Here is a 15,857-nt window from a genome sequence, read left to right on the forward strand (position 1 = left end):
TTCTCTGCTTGTGCATAGTGAGTCTCTCCTTAACCAGACAGCAGCAGTAGAGTACTATTCTACTATTCTCGAGGCGTCAATAACGATAAACTGATTAAAAAATAGCCACCAGGAAGTTAGCTGTCAATGCTTATCTGATTTATGCCTAAGATTGCTAATTTTCGATTAGTATATCCACTATATTGGGTCATACAAGCGTAAAAGTTACTATAGGGGTGTTATTTCATGTCTACAGGTCTCTAATAATATGCTTTGACTATGAAAATATTCCCTTCATTAATATTGCATCCTATTGTGTGATAATTTGCATATTGCTGTTGTGTCTTTAATCAATTAACCTCGATAAACGAGGCACGGCTGTATTTCCTGTGGGAAGAATTGCGTCTTGGAACAAATTGATCAAAACTGAGGTACCACTGCATTTAGGCCAGAGGTAGGGAACCAATGGCTTGCAAGCCAGATGTGGCACTTTTGATGACTACATGATAAAAAAAATTATATTATTTAAATTTGTAAAAAGATGACATAAATCACAGTGTTAAACTATAAAACATTCTCATGCATTTGAATGCATGCATCCACAGTGCGGGTGCCCAGTGCCGATGCCAGCTGTTCTTCCAATATTTTCTGGGTCAGGAACCAAAACTTGATTAGGTTAATGGATCAAGTTAAACTTCACTCCTTGAATCGATAATAGAGCTATTGTACTGGATGTCTTTAGATTGTGCAGGTTTATCTAATAAAGTACAGTAAAGTCTCGTTATATCGATATCGGTTAAAACGAATTACTACTTATTACGATACTATTTTCATTTCCCGGCAAATTTCTAGTCTTTTATGATATAATTAGCTCCGTTAGTACGATACCCGGTTATTATGATAATCCGGTTACTACGATGCCCTTTTCATCTCCCGCCAGCCAATTTGGTCTGCTTATATCGATACAAAAGCAGCTTAAATCAATCTTTGCTTAAGGATTTCAATACCAAAAAAGAACACGGTGAACGGCTGCTTCCAGTCAACTTTATTTTTCACACTTCCACCACCAGAGTGCAGCACACACAGCGGAAAACACCCGTCCCTCGCGCCTACCCCTCCGGGTGGCAACACCTTCCCTATCGATAGTTCCGGAGTGAATTATGTCCCGGTAACCGGTAATCACTACAGTGTAAGTTTATTTTTATTTACTGTAGTACAAAATGTATTGTAGTACAAAAGCATGCTAGATACGCAATCCATGAACTCAAGGAGAAAATTACATGCCATATTAAAGATCCGCCCACTTTTAATGCAGTTCGGCGCAGGATCGGATATATGGATAGTCCGGTTATATCGGTATTTTTTCCGACTCCCGAGAATATCGATATAACGAGACTTTACTGTATAAGACATCTGCTTCATAGCTGATGATAACGCAGTCATCTGTTGCTACGGTGACACCAGGGATGCTTTCAACCACAATAAGATTATGCAACAAACCACTGACAATACAAGGTGTCTTAATGTAGCACCTGAAAGAACTGCTGGGGCTGCTGGAGCTGAAGGGAGTGCTGTGATGCCTGAGGCTGAGCCTGGTAGCTTGACTGCGACTGGTGGGAGATGAAACTGTTGTGCGGGATCATGATGGGCGACGAGAAGACCTGAGAGGGCACGAGCACGGCGTTACAGTTGACCTGTTGCATGGAGAACGAAGGCGTGATGATCTGCTGATCCAAGGTGTATCTTTAGAGAAGGGACGGGCGAGATGTCAGACATAGGTGGACATGTCAGGACGGACGTGAGAATGAGTGAGTTGCTTCTCACAAGGTCTGGGGAATGCCCATGTTGCACTGTTGGGAAGGCTGCGAGGAGACACTGCTTGTGGGAACCAGCGTCTGCATTGGCTGGTTGAGGAGCATGCTGCAGGAAATAAGCATAGATTTTGACACTGAAAACATGACAAAAGCTGCACTAGCCTCATTATCTCTTGGGATTAGAGTAGTAATTTAACACATCTATTATATGGCGTTTTAATGACATGCTACATTAACAGACAGTCTCATTATGTGTTGAGGAGCAAAAGCAATCGGGGTGCACCAAATTTAGAAGCTTTTCAAATTTCCCAGCTTCACTCTCACAGTTTTTAAAAAATTAAAAATAAGCATTTGTCTAAATGAACATAAATATAAAGCATTAAGAAGAGGCATTCTGATTGTGGTATGTAGTCATTTACACCCATCACTAGGTGTCAGTAGTGTTACTATAATGGTCGGCAAAACATACAAGAGCCAGACTTGATTGCTGGATCAATTATCTCACAAAAGGCACAATAATAATAACATAATTAGCGTTAGTGTAATAATAATAATACAAAGTACTGTTGCGGCAATAACCCATGCCACAACCACACATCTGGAGTACATTTATTGCAACACAAGTTTTATTTCACTTAAATGGCTTATTTTCTCTGATTATATCTGCTATGTTGGGTAAGTGACTATATGGGCGTTATTTCATGTCTAAAAAGCTTATTTAAAAGGTTTTCTAAGCTCTAACGATGAAAATATTCCATTTATAAAGAAGGAATCCGACTTCAGTGGCACAGTGGTTGAGTGGTTAGCGCGCAGACCTCACAGCTAGGAGAACAGGGTTCAATTCCACCCTCGGCCATGTCTGTGTGGAGTTTGCATGTTCTCCCCGTGCATGCGTGGGATTTCTCCGGGTACTCCGGTTTCCTCCCACATTCCAAAAACATGCTAGGTTAATTGGCGACTCCAAATTGTCCATAGGTATGAATGTGAGTGTGAATGGTTGTTTGTTTATATGTGCACTGTGATTGGCTGGCGACCAGTCCAGCGTGTACCCCGCCTCTCGCCCGAAGACAGCTGGGATAGGCTCCAGCACCCCCCTTTTTCTCATGTTTTGACTGTGTATTGACGAATGAATGTTGTATTTTGGTGTATCTTTTGCTCTGTTTGCTTGCTTTTGTTCAACTCCATTCGTCTGTGAAGTGTCTGAGTATTTTGAAAAGTGCTATACAAATAAAATGTATTATTATTATTTATTATTACTTCACTGAACTTCTCTTATCACGGTCGGGTCTGGAACCAATTAACCACAATAAACGAGGGATTACTGTACATGGGAAACTGTGTAGCTGTTGCTCAACATTGACATAACTAGGTTTGTCATTGCCTCCATTATGGAGAGAGGTATAGTTTTTTGACTAACAATTTCCATTCCTTCAAAATAAGAGGTGCAGCGAGACCCTTGAGTGGGGCTTGATGTACGTGATGTTGGTGAGAGTATTACTGTGTTACTTTTGTGGCACTCTTGTGTGTTGTCGTCTCTCACCGTAGTTGTCCATCTTGGTTAAACTCATTGCTGTCCGTGTGTCTTTGGTTTGCATCGTGTAGAGGCCTGGTGTTGGTCTGAGAGAACATCATGGGGTTGCTGTAGAAGGGCATGGTCAGACTCGTGTTGGTCTGCATGGGCACACTCACTGCCTGCACCTGGCTACTTCGAGAGATCCTCTGTGGGGCCTGTCAATATTTTCCGGCAAATATTTCAAATCAAGCTGACGCGTTGCTCAGAGAGTTGATTGTAGGTGTTGTGTACCTGTGTTGAGGGAGAGTTGTTCTCTCTCAGCAGCGAATGAGGCGACGAACTGTGAGCGCCGCAAGACGGTGGTTTTGGGGTGCCAGGGAGCTGCCTGATGACCCCTGATTGGCTCTGCGGAGTTGGCCTGCCTGGGCCCTGTTGCTGGGGCGGCTGGGGCTGCTGGGCAAATTCATTGTGGATCGGCTGTTGTAGCAACATCTAACATGTAAAGACAATACACAGAATACAGTAAACCAAGACACAAATGTATGTGGGTCAGTAGGTGTGTATGCTGCCTCTTGGTGGGGCCATTTCCCTGTTCCTCTGGGAGGTTAGGTAATGTAGGCTTAGTGCATCACATGTCTAACGCAGCTGCCATGTTGTTCCGTACACTTCTACAATTTAATGGGATCCAACACAGGAACTGGAAACTGGCTGTGTCCTATACCCATTCATTTTCTATGCCGCTTATCCTCACTAAGGTTGCTGGTATGCTGGAGCCTATCCCAGCTGTCTTTGGGTGAGAGGCCGGGTACACCCTGGACTGGTCACCGGTCCCTTATTGATTCCATTTGGCGCAACATGCAAACTGCACATCATGCGTGGTGTCGTTATCCACCAGTGACCACCAGAAACATGGCGCCCAAGAGGCACAAGCACTTGACAGTTTGGCTACTTTCCACGATAAAGGATGATAACGGGGTATCTTGCAATACTTCATGACCCTAGACCAGGGGTCTCAAACACGCGGCCTGCGGGCCACACACTAGTTTGAGGCCCCCGCCTTGATATGAAAGTTTAATGTTAGTGCGGCCCGCGCAAGTTTGATATGGATGCTGTATGGTATCATGTACCAAGAAAAAATTATTACGTTTGATTAATGTTCATGTTAAAGTTAACCTCCCTATCCGTGTGGAAGTGGTAAGTTTTTGGCAATTTAAGTTTAAAGGAAATAACTTGAAGGCTACCGTTTAGGTTGCGAGTTAGCATGTGTCTCAAGACCCTGCAGTTGCGCAATATGTTGTAAATAAAAAAAGTATGAATGTGACTATAGTCGTGTTTTGTCATGTCTACAGGGCTCTAATAATGCTTTGTTCATTTTAATCTGAAAAAAATACTTTGTCTACCCACCAACTATATGTGGTTTCTTAAGTTTTTATTATTTGCCGTTTTATTATTATTATTATTATAATATTTATTTATTACTGATTGATTGATTTTCTGATTTTTTTTGTGTAGAAAAATAAAAAGTGAGATATTTGAGTACAGTGGAATGTTTTATCAGAGCTTTTCTTGTAGAAAATCGAAACCAAAGCAAAGTTTATTCATTTTTCTGTTTTTAATAAATGCGTTTTTTTTTTGTTTTTTTTTTGGAAAACCTGATGCGGCCCACTCTCGCCCAGGCCCTAGCTCCAGTGGCCCCCCAAGTAAATTGAGTTTGAGACCCGTGCCCTAGACTATCACTCAATAGTCACATTTTGCAACCATGTGATGTTCCTGAATGTAACTTGAAACTACCGTACTGAACTCCTTTTTGGGGAATGCTGACTTGCTTTCAGGTGTCTAGCTAGTTATTTAGAGGTCACAGTTACCTGAAGGTTAGCGAGGTGAAGCTTCTCTTTGATGTCGTGTAGCTCCTGCTGCTGCGTCTTAATGTCAGCCTGCAGGATGCGCGTCCTCTCCTCCAATTGCTCCTTCAGCTGGTTCATGACACCAAGCTGAGGCTGCTGCAGCTGAAACATGGACGACGACGATGACTGCTGCTGCTGCTGCTGCTGCTGTTGTGGTTGTTGTTGTGTTTGCTGCTGCTTGAAAACACAAATGTACATATTACACCATAAAATACATCTCTAGGTAGAATGTCTAGTGTGGGAAAACGTGCCTAAACCAACCATATGAAAAATATGAATTCTATAACCCGGTGGCAGTGTACACAGAGGAAACAAAACAAACAGAGAAAAGAGGAAGACAAATGACAGGAAGCAAAGTCTAAACACTAACCATCGTTGAACGCTTGCTGCAAGGAGGAGAAACAGGGAGGCTCATTTGGGGGACCAGGTCAAAGGAATTTTGTCTTTGGGTCAAATTCTACAAGATAAGTTCAACAAATTGAAATATTGTCTAGTTTCCCCATTGACATATTTCCTATCCTGTGCTAAGATAGAAGCATTGTATAAACTAACCTTTGAACTCCCAGCTTGGACTCTGGCCGGCGTTCTCTCTGTGCCGACAGAAGTAGACTGCCATGACGGCGTGCAGGTCTCCGTATACGAGTTTGCTGCTGCACAGGAGAGACACATTGCTCTTAAAAACACATCAGAATGAAGAGCAATGAAAACTCTGGGTACTTCTGTGCTTAGTTTGCATTGGCTATGGGGCAAAATAACATGTATCATTTATGTGTCAATATTTCATTGGGGGCTGCACGGCGGATGAGTGGTTAGCGTGCAGACCTCACAGTTAGGAGACCCTGGTTCAATTCCACCCTCGGCCATCTCTGTGTGGAGTTTACATGTTCTCCCCGTGCATGCGTGGGTTTTTTCCGGGTACTCCGGTTTCCTCCCACATTCCAAAAACATGCTAGGTTAATTGGCGACTCCAAATTGTTCATAGGTATGAATGTGAGTGTGAATGGTTGTTTGTCTATATGTGCCCTGTGATTGGCTGGCGACCAGTCCAGAGTGTACCCCGCTTCTCGGCTCCAGCACCCCCACGTTGTGAGGAAAAAGCGGCAGAAAATGAATGAATTATAGTTCAAATATAGTATCACAAATATATTGATATTGTGATTTTAGGTATATTTCTCAATATATTGATGATCATCACAATGACTGTACATCTCATTAGATGGTAAATGTTCCAGCCAGTGAGGCAGGTATTAGGTTATGTCTTTGTATAACTTAAATGTCTCAACTTAACAATCTGTGTAAGAAGATGCAGAGAAGGATGTAGAGATGCTGTGATTCAAGCAGTAACCTTTTCCGTGTCAGAATAGTGCTATTACTAAAGTTACTAAAGTTAGTGTCTCGTGTGTTGCCATTATTTCCTTTAACGTTTCATAACAACACTGCTGAACTGCTGAATCACCGGATCTTGGATACTACCTCATTCCGCTTTGGATGCAAAACCCACACAATGAATCAAGTTAAATACTTTTTTTTTTTTTTCGAAAGTACATTGCCAAGCGAGTGTATTTATTGTACGAGTAACTTCATTTGCATTTTATTAGCAGCGAGCGCTACTGGGACTTGTTCCGTTACTTGGGTGACGAAACGTGGGTGGGAGAGCAGCTGCAGTCTGTGCCAGCGCACGCTAAAATAAACAAGGTTAGCTAAAGTAAGCCTGGAAATGTTTAATCAGACTGGCTGCGTATACTGTTATAAGTTCTAATTTTGAGTTCATGAGTTTTGCCTTAGGAGGGAGAATGGAAGATGATGGAGCATACCATTTTTAATTCTGGGGAAAGGTGAAGGGTTGTTTTGTGACTCACACGGCAAAAAGACAGCCGCATTTCCCTACACAAGAACACACACTGTGCACAGGGCCCCATGATCAATGGGGGGCCCCGTTTTGTGTAAGGGGGTGCATTCTTTGCATACATGCAAAGGATGTGCATCATTGCCATGAGGCGTAGTGCATTGTCACAGTGATTGATACGCAGCAGAATACATCCATACATCAATGGCCAGCCTCTGCTGGTGTAATGGTACAGCTACTAACTTTAAGGCAATGCCAGCATATACACATTTATCGTACTCTACATGCAATTTAACTCTTGAATACGCTTAAATTTTCAAGTTCGATCTGTACAGTAAAGATAAAGAGATATTGTCAGTTTCTCTATATAGTATTTCCAATCGGTCCCCTGGTGGCACATGACTAATAAATAATGAATAATTAAGAACTGCTGCCTCACTTTTGAGTTGAAAATTGTGTTAGTTGTTATTTTGCACTAAACAAAAAACAAATCGGCGGGCCATATACAGTAAAGTCTCGTTATATCGATATTCTCGGGAGTCGGAAAAAATACCGATATAACCGGACTATCCATATATCCGATCCTGCGCCGAACTGCATTAAAAGTGGGCGGATCTTTGATATGGCATGTAATTTTCTCCTTGAGTTCATGGATTGCGTATCTAGCATGCTTTTGTACTACAATACATTTTGTACTACAGTAAATAAAAATAAACTTACGCTGTAGTGATTACCGGTTACCGGGACATAATTCACCCCGGAACTATCGATAGGGAAGGTGTTGCCACCCGGAGGGGTAGGCGCGAGGGACGGGTGTTTTCCGCTGTGTGTGCTGCACTCTGGTGGTGGAAGTGTGAAAAATAAAGTTGACTGGAAGCAGCCGTTAGCCGTGTTCTTTTTTGGTATTGAAATCCTTAAGCAAAGATTGATTTAAGCTGCTTTTGTATCGATATAAGCAGACCAAATTGGCTGGCGGGAGATGAAAAGGGCATCGTAGTAACCGGATTATCATAATAACCGTGTATCGTACTAACGGAGCTAATTATATCATAAAAGACTAGAAATTTGCCGGGAAATGAAAATAGTATCGTAATAAGTAGTAATTCGTTTTAACCGATATCGATATAACGAGACTTTACTGTAATACCTCATAAAGGTTAAAGCCAAAAAAGAAAAGAGTAAGCTTCTTCAGTTATCCATCAACATCAGGCAGAATCCCAGTTTTGAAGCTAATGATGCAGATACAGATCCTGCAGCCACACGGGAGCAGGATCTCGGCCCCTGTCCACCTACTATTGAATGACACGAGCCGAGGATTACTCACATGCTGAGTCCGACTGCGCTGTGTGGGAGGACTTCCGAGAGCTGTGGGAGGATACCGAACGAGCACCGCTGTTTCTGTCCCGTGGCGGGTCCAGTGTGGAACACATGTCCAAGTACAGCTCCTGGGCCTTCAAATGAACCAAACAAGGGGTTAAGTCTGATGTTTTCTATAATCCGGCCAGGAGAATTGTGGAATCGTACCTTCACAGAGGAGGGTGCTATCTCCAGTGGTGACAGCTCCTCAAGGCCAAACGCTCGCCTCCTTTCAGCTCGTACTTCAGCATAACTGAGTCACAAGAAGAAAGTATTAGTCATGGTGATCCTCCAGGACGACACACGTCTTATAGGCCTTTTTGAAGCCAGGACACAAAAAGAGACGAAAATAAGCTTACCTGACAACCGTGTGAGTACACACGATGAACTCTGGTTTTGAGTTCCACTGGTGATACGTGATGTAGTAGTGTGTCCGCAACCAAATCCACTGCTGGCCCTTTGTCAGAAAGCGATAGTAGCAGGATTTACCTTTTCCGAACTGCATCACTAGGGAGAAAAAAACACTCATGGGCTAAAAGTTGCCATAATACGTAAGTCCGTGCAAACCCTGATCTAGCTCAAATGTACAATACAGGATGTGTGGTACCATACAATCAGTCCCATACAGTTCAGTATTGGTCCGAGAAAGTAGGACTTTGAGATTTGACATCATACCAAAAACACAAACAGTCAAATTCTGTTCCTGTTGGTTCTTTATTGACGAAACAAACTACTCTTGTCTCGTGCCTCACCCTTTGAATACTCCACCTCTGTGGTTGGCACTCGAGGTGCTCAATAAACTAGTTCGACAAACGATTGGATTGTTGTCCAGCACTTAATTAATGACACAGTCATGAACCGATAACTATATTGGCAGCAGCTCTTCCGTCAAACTGATAGGTCACATCTTGTGTAATGAATGAACATTGTACTGCTTTTCCTGTGATGCCACTCAATGCATTTCACAAATAAACACTGTGCAATGTAAGACAAAATAATGCAATACCAAAAGTATCTTTCATTTTAAACATGTTCCCTACATATCAATAAGTAACACAGACTTTATACATTCACAAAATGCTATCCAATTAAATAATGCTGAAAACTATGCCATTTGGGAAGCGGCACATTTCTATGTGGCACAAACATCCATATAGGAACAAAGTGCAAAGTATAATCATCATTGGTGCATTTTTATGTCTGCAGTATCACTTATGGGAAGCTTCCCTTTGGTACCAACTGGGGATGTCCGATAATATTGGTTAATATTGACATAAAAATGCACCAATGATGATGGTTTATACTTTGCACTTTGTTCCTATATGGATGTTTGTGCCACATAGAAATGTGCCGCTTTCCAAATGGCATAGTTTTTAGCATTATTTAATTGGATAGCATTTTTGTGATTTTTTTTTTGTGATTTTTTTATGTCTGCAGAGAGTATCACTTATGGGAAGCTTCCCTTTGGGAACCAACTGGGGATGTCCGATTATATTGGTTAATATTGACATAAAAATGCACCAATGATGATGGTTTATACTTTGCACTTTGTTCCTATATGGATGTTTGTGCCACATAGAAATGTGCCGCTTTCCAAATGGCATAGTTTCCAGCATTATTTAATTGGATAGCCTTTTTTTTTGTAAATATTCATGTCTGCAGAGAGTATCACTTATGGGAAGCTTCCCTTTGGGTACCAATTGGGGATGTCCGATAATATTGGTTAATATTGACATAAAAATGCACCAATGATGATGGTTTATACTTTGCACTTTGTTCCTATATGGAAGTTTGTGCCACATAGAAATGTGCCGCTTTCCAAATGGCAGTGTTTCCAACATTATTTAATTGGATAGCATTTTTGTGAATTTATAAAAACTGTCTTACTTGTCGATATGATGGGAATGCAAACAAAGCGCATACTAATTAGGCCAGCTCTAGTCTTGACCGTTATACAGAGTTAGGATTCACAAACTACAGAATCGCTGTATCTGGTACAACAAAAGAACGCACCCTATCAGTGATGGACTTGCAATTTTATCATTGACTTACGTTGCTTATGACATTGTGCTATAAGCTCCAAGTCATCCACATGGTAGTAATCATAGCCAGATGTTCCAAGAACCTCAAAGGGTAAATAGCCTATGATTGGAGAAGCTCTGAAACAAAAACAACAACAACACAATGAAGAGTTAATGTGTTGCGTGATGAATGATTATTGGAATCAGTGACATGATTTGCTGTACCTGTGATCTAGAAACAGGAACTTCCATTCCAGGCTGTGCCGGGATGTGAATTCATCACAAGGATCATGCACGTTACACAAATCCTATAAAAATGAACACAGGAGAGGGAAGGATTTTATAACAAGCAATGTTTACTCAAGCCAGAGCTTACATGAAGGCATGAACTAAGGTGAAGCTACTTAAAAAAAACTGAACAAAATATAAACCTACCAAAGTGTACAATACAGTGCTAATCAACACCTGACATGCTCGGAATGAGCTTCATCTTTGTTTGTGCTGTTTTGTGCTATAAAATTGATTTTGCAGTAGAGGCCTTTTGTGTACATTGAAAATTTGTCCATCTTTAAGTTCATCCATCCATCCATTTTCTATACCGCTTATCCTCACTAGGGTCACGTGGTATGCTGGAGCCTATCCCAGCTGTCTTCGGGCGAGAGGCGGGGGTACACCCTAGACTAGTCACATATAGACAAACAACCATTCACACTCACATTCATACCTATGGACAGATCATGAAAAATGGGAGCAAAAAAACAACTTTTTGTTGATTGTATAACGGTCCAGGGCTGCACGACGAGTGGCTAGCACGCAGGCCTCACAGTTAGGAGACCCGAGTTCAATTCCCCCCTTGGCCATCTCTGTGTGGAGTTTGCATGTTCTTCCCGTGCATGCGTGGGTTTTCTCCGGGTACTCCGGTTTCCACCCACATTCCAAAAACATGCTAGGTTAATTGCTGACTCCAAATTGATGACTGTGTCATTTAATTATTATATTTGTTTTATTATTGTATTTTATGTCAATGTTTTTTTTGTGACTATAATATTTTGATCCAACTTACATCAAACCTCAACTTACATCACTAGGTTAATTGCTAGGTTAATTGGTGACTCCAAATTGTCCATAGGTATGAATGTGAGTGTGAATGGTTGTTTGTCTATATGTGCCCTGTGATTGGCTGGCGACCAGTCCAGGGTGTACCCCGCCTCTCGCCTGAAGACAGCTGGGATAGGCTCCAGCACCCGCTGCGACTCTCGTGAGGATAAGCGGTAGAAAATGAATGAATGAATGAATGAATGTATAACGGTCCATGCCAAACAGTTAATTTGAGGGTACAACCCCAGTTAAAAGCCATGTCCCCCTACAGGTACAATGACGGAAGCAAAATGAACCTACCCATTTTGTTATAATTATACGTAAATCAACAGTTAGTTGTAACACGGACGCACGCAACACAGCAACTGCGATGAAACAAGTCTCACCTTAAGAAACTGCGGAGTGACTAATCGTACAGTAGCAATGAGGCAGACCTGCTCCTCCAGCGATGACTGCAGGCTTCTTGGTAATGTCAATTCAACCCCGTTACAAGAGGATGTAGGCACTGGGAGACATTAAAAAGAAGAGTCATTCTAATTAGGAAGATAAATGATAGCAATACATTTGCTGACATGGGAAATGACTTAAGAAAATAGCTGAAATACTCAAATAAGTACATACCATTGTTATGAAACTTGAAATCCCCAACAAACTTGACATACTCGTACACGGGTGGTTCTTTTGGATCGATTTTGCCTCTGGCAAGGTGACAGCAAAATTCAACATGTGCCTCACCTGAAAAAAAGCACCAGTTTGAAATCAGGAAAAAGAAATCAGGATTGAAATCATGTGACGGCGTAAGCGCAACAAATCAGCTTTGTGTGTGCTTTGTGGCGAGAGCTCAGGTTCACACGTTGTGTAATATTTGGAAATGAGAATTTCCATTCCTTAAATCCGCTGAACACATTTCTTCGACCACCACAAATGTAAATCTAACAGAAGACTAGCCAGTGATAGCATCATCAGAAAGGTTTTAGTGTGGATAGACCACGGCATTTTACAAACCAAGGACACCTTTTGGGCTGAGAACACGTGGTTCTGTAACTTGTTTTGAGGCTTAGCTACTGTGAAAAGCCCAATAGTAATGCAGGATTAAGGTCAGAGCCTTGAGCCCTGGGTAGTTCATTGCCATGGGGATTATTGTGTTAACATAACAGTGATTAAAAATCTAAAACTATGATACTAAGCATGTGACTATTATTAGCTAAAAGGGATAATTATAGACACACAAATCACGGAATCCAATTAACTACAAACCCCATTGGACAACCTGCTTTCTCCATCTTTAAATATACCCAACCTTGAAAAAGGATTCCTGGTGATATTTTTATCTTTTTTGTGATGAAACTGAATAGGAGATATGTTTTGGGTTTGCGTTGACAAGATGAATTGTGTTGTGTAAAAAGGCGACTCACTGGCTAGGAAGTCAGCAGCAATGGGGTCGGTCATCAGCATATGGGATGATAGCAGCTTGTACACCTCCCCGTGTTCCCGCTCCGGGAGGAAATTTAAGATATTTTGGTCCACCATATCTGACTGGTGCAAAAGAACACACATTACAAGTAAACAATCTGTCACCATATGGACGTCTTACACCTACTGAAAGCAAAAAAAAAATACCAATATAACCGGACTATCCATATATCCGATCCTGCGCCGAACTGCATTAAAAGTGGGCAATAATGCACTCGACATTGTTCTATAGTATAGAACAGGGGTGGGCAAACTACGGCCCGGGGGCCACATCCGGCCCGCCAAGTGTTTGAATACGGCCCGCCCAATCTTTCCAAAGTATTTCATTTAAACTCAACATACAACCTGGCATCATGGCCTGAGCCAACCTTTTGATGGTTTTATCAATTTCGTTTTTTGACATGGTCTGTTGTTTACAAAGTGCTCCTGAAAAAAGGGACACAAGCACATAATAATAATAATAATAATAATAATAATAATAATAATAATAATAATAATAATAATAATAATAATAATAATAATAATAATAATAATAATTATTATTATTATTATTATTATTATTATTATTATTAGAACTATTATGATTATTATAATTATTATATTAATGCTAATTATTATATTAATTGTGAAAAATAAAGTTGACTGGAAGCAGCCGTTCGCCGTGTTCTTTTTTGGTATTGAAATCCTTAAGCAAAGATTGATTTAAGCTGCTTTTGTATCGATATAAGCAGACCAAATTGGCTGGCGGGAGATGAAAAGGGCATCGTAGTAACCGGATTATCATAATAACCGGGTATCGTACTAACAGAACTAATTATATCATAAAAGACTAGAAATTTGCCGGGAAATGAAAATAGTATCGTAATAAGCAGTACTTCATTATAACCGATATCGATATAACGAGACTTTACTGTATATCCATGCCAGCCGTTCAGTTGCTGCTTGTTTCTATGTGTTGGTGACTTCACTTTTGTCTTTTGAAAGTAGAACCCTTTTGGGATGAGATGATGCCACTGACTTGGCCACTGAAGTGTGCAGTGGGATCTCCGTGTTCCCCATTAAACTGGTTCCAAAAGGTCTGTGGAAGACCAAGGCAATTTGGCCAAATAATTCTAAATATATTGTTTATGTGGACTTCCTGTACAGTCAATTGTTTTTCTCACCTTCTTTATCAAATTTCCCGCACTTGCAACTTTCTTTGGCCCCATGGGGGGTTATTTAGCAGCTGCACTCAATAAAAAATGGACACACATTGGGTGCTTTGTTTGGGCAATGGGATTCACGGAACAAATGGACTGTATTGTTAAGCCCAAAATGACGCAGTGTATGAAAACCACGGCAAAATTGGGGAGAACATTTTTAACGAAAATCACATCATACTAAATCTGATGTGAACATTACGTGTTTAATTTTATTTTTATGCCTTTAGTAGAGGCTTCACCACAGTATGTAACAAGCTCAGTATGTCCACGGTGTGGAATATTCTCTCAAATTGAGATCATGATCAGTTGTCATGCCTTGGGATTGTAAATATGTAATTTGCAATGATTGTATAAAGTATTATATTTAGCTCTGTAGCACTGACTATTAATCAGAAACGTTGGAAAGCATGAGCTTTCTGACGACCACAAAGCTGTTGCAGAAAACCAAATAAGAGTACAAAACTAAGGAAAACCAAAACATGAAGTACTGGTTATGAGAAAATATCACACCTCAGTCGTCGCCAGTTTATTGTGGTTAATTGGTATTAGTAGGATTCAGTATTAATTAATGGAATATGTTTGTAGTTATACCATAGAAAACAACCATTCACACTCACATTCATACCTATGGACAATTTGGAGTCGCCAATTAACCTAGCATGTTTTTGGAATGTGGGAGGAAACCGGAGAGTTAAGTATAATGAAATTCCAACTGTTTACACTTACCGGCAAATGTCCAATAAGTGAAGACACGCTGTCCGACACGTATATGATGTTTCCATCTGTAGTTAACGCTAACAAGAAACCATCTAGTGCCTGTAAAAAAATAAGAGAGACGGCTGTTGATGCTAAGGCGGTTGCCCGCTTTTCCATATTGAAATCATCAGTTTGAGAGCACGTGGGTCTATCCCGTGCATCCTGTTGCGGTGCTTACCTCGAGCATGAGCTGCGTGAACTCCTCGTTGCTGAGGAATGAAGGCTTCCAGTCTTGTCTGACATCACACGTTTCATTTTGTGCGCTGATGTCTGCGGAGCGAGCGCAATTAAAGGCAAGTGACGAGTGACTCACACTCAAACATGTGAGGTGTGTTCATTAACAACGGTAACTACAACAAGATTTGTGTTTGTTATGCCGTACCTTTTTGCTTCTGCAAGAAGTCAATAGTTCTTTGCAGTATGGTGGACTTGTCCATCTTGCGAGGATGGCCTTGGCCCTGCAGCATGGTGCACAGCTCCTTGATGAGCACATTGAACTGGTCTCGTCTCTTCTTTTCTGATTTGTTTCGGGATGCCCTTTAGCAATAAACACATGCGCTAGTCAGTTTCCCTGCTAAGACATTCCGTTACGATGCACTCATAATTTAACAATGTGCAAACTAGCTGATATACATCACTTTTAACATCAGGCAGACTCTTCTCATGGCGATGTGTCAATGAAAAGGAAAATGAAATTGAAAAGTGAAGTGAAATTAGCCATTGTGAAATGCTCATAAAAGGGAGAAATCAACATTGGCTTCATGCCACTCAAATACTGCGACCAACATCAAGGATAAAGATGGTATTCTTGAACATCTGACAGGGTCTGGTACAGGATCTGTGTACTTCCATGTTCATTTAGGTATAATTTATATACGTTCCGACGAACAGTAAA

General features: G+C 41.1%; 1 protein-coding gene across 5 annotated transcripts in view; it reads right to left on the reverse strand.

Annotated features, from left to right (window-relative positions):
* npas2 (neuronal PAS domain protein 2) overlaps nucleotides 1-15,857 on the reverse strand; it is a 70,873-nt gene that overhangs the window by 2,354 nt on the left and 52,662 nt on the right. For 2 of the 5 annotated variants that reach the window (XM_058088276.2, XM_058088275.2), the window contains exons 4-21: nucleotides 15,345-15,499; nucleotides 15,141-15,232; nucleotides 14,933-15,022; nucleotides 12,947-13,067; nucleotides 12,153-12,266; nucleotides 11,918-12,036; nucleotides 10,659-10,741; nucleotides 10,465-10,571; nucleotides 8,772-8,919; nucleotides 8,581-8,665; nucleotides 8,381-8,507; nucleotides 5,763-5,860; nucleotides 5,581-5,667; nucleotides 5,172-5,387; nucleotides 3,598-3,798; nucleotides 3,334-3,521; nucleotides 1,804-1,899; nucleotides 1,512-1,722 (exon numbers count right to left, since the gene is read on the reverse strand). In XM_058088276.2, coding sequence (XP_057944259.2) covers nucleotides 1,512-1,722; nucleotides 1,804-1,899; nucleotides 3,334-3,521; nucleotides 3,598-3,798; nucleotides 5,172-5,387; nucleotides 5,581-5,667; nucleotides 5,763-5,860; nucleotides 8,381-8,507; nucleotides 8,581-8,665; nucleotides 8,772-8,919; nucleotides 10,465-10,571; nucleotides 10,659-10,741; nucleotides 11,918-12,036; nucleotides 12,153-12,266; nucleotides 12,947-13,067; nucleotides 14,933-15,022; nucleotides 15,141-15,232; nucleotides 15,345-15,499 — 2,338 coding nt within the window. The remainder of the gene's footprint in view (nucleotides 1-1,511; nucleotides 1,723-1,803; nucleotides 1,900-3,333; nucleotides 3,522-3,597; nucleotides 3,799-5,171; nucleotides 5,388-5,580; nucleotides 5,668-5,762; nucleotides 5,861-8,380; nucleotides 8,508-8,580; nucleotides 8,666-8,771; nucleotides 8,920-10,464; nucleotides 10,572-10,658; nucleotides 10,742-11,917; nucleotides 12,037-12,152; nucleotides 12,267-12,946; nucleotides 13,068-14,932; nucleotides 15,023-15,140; nucleotides 15,233-15,344; nucleotides 15,500-15,857) is intronic. The other 3 variants (XM_058088277.2, XM_058088279.2, XM_058088278.2) reach the window with 3 other exon arrangements.

The sequence above is a fragment of the Doryrhamphus excisus genome, linkage group LG21 (assembly GCF_037039965.1).
Source record: "Doryrhamphus excisus strain RoL-2023G ecotype Guam linkage group LG21, RoL_Dexc_Guam_v1.1, whole genome shotgun sequence".
Taxonomy (NCBI): Eukaryota; Metazoa; Chordata; class Actinopteri; order Syngnathiformes; family Syngnathidae; genus Doryrhamphus; species Doryrhamphus excisus.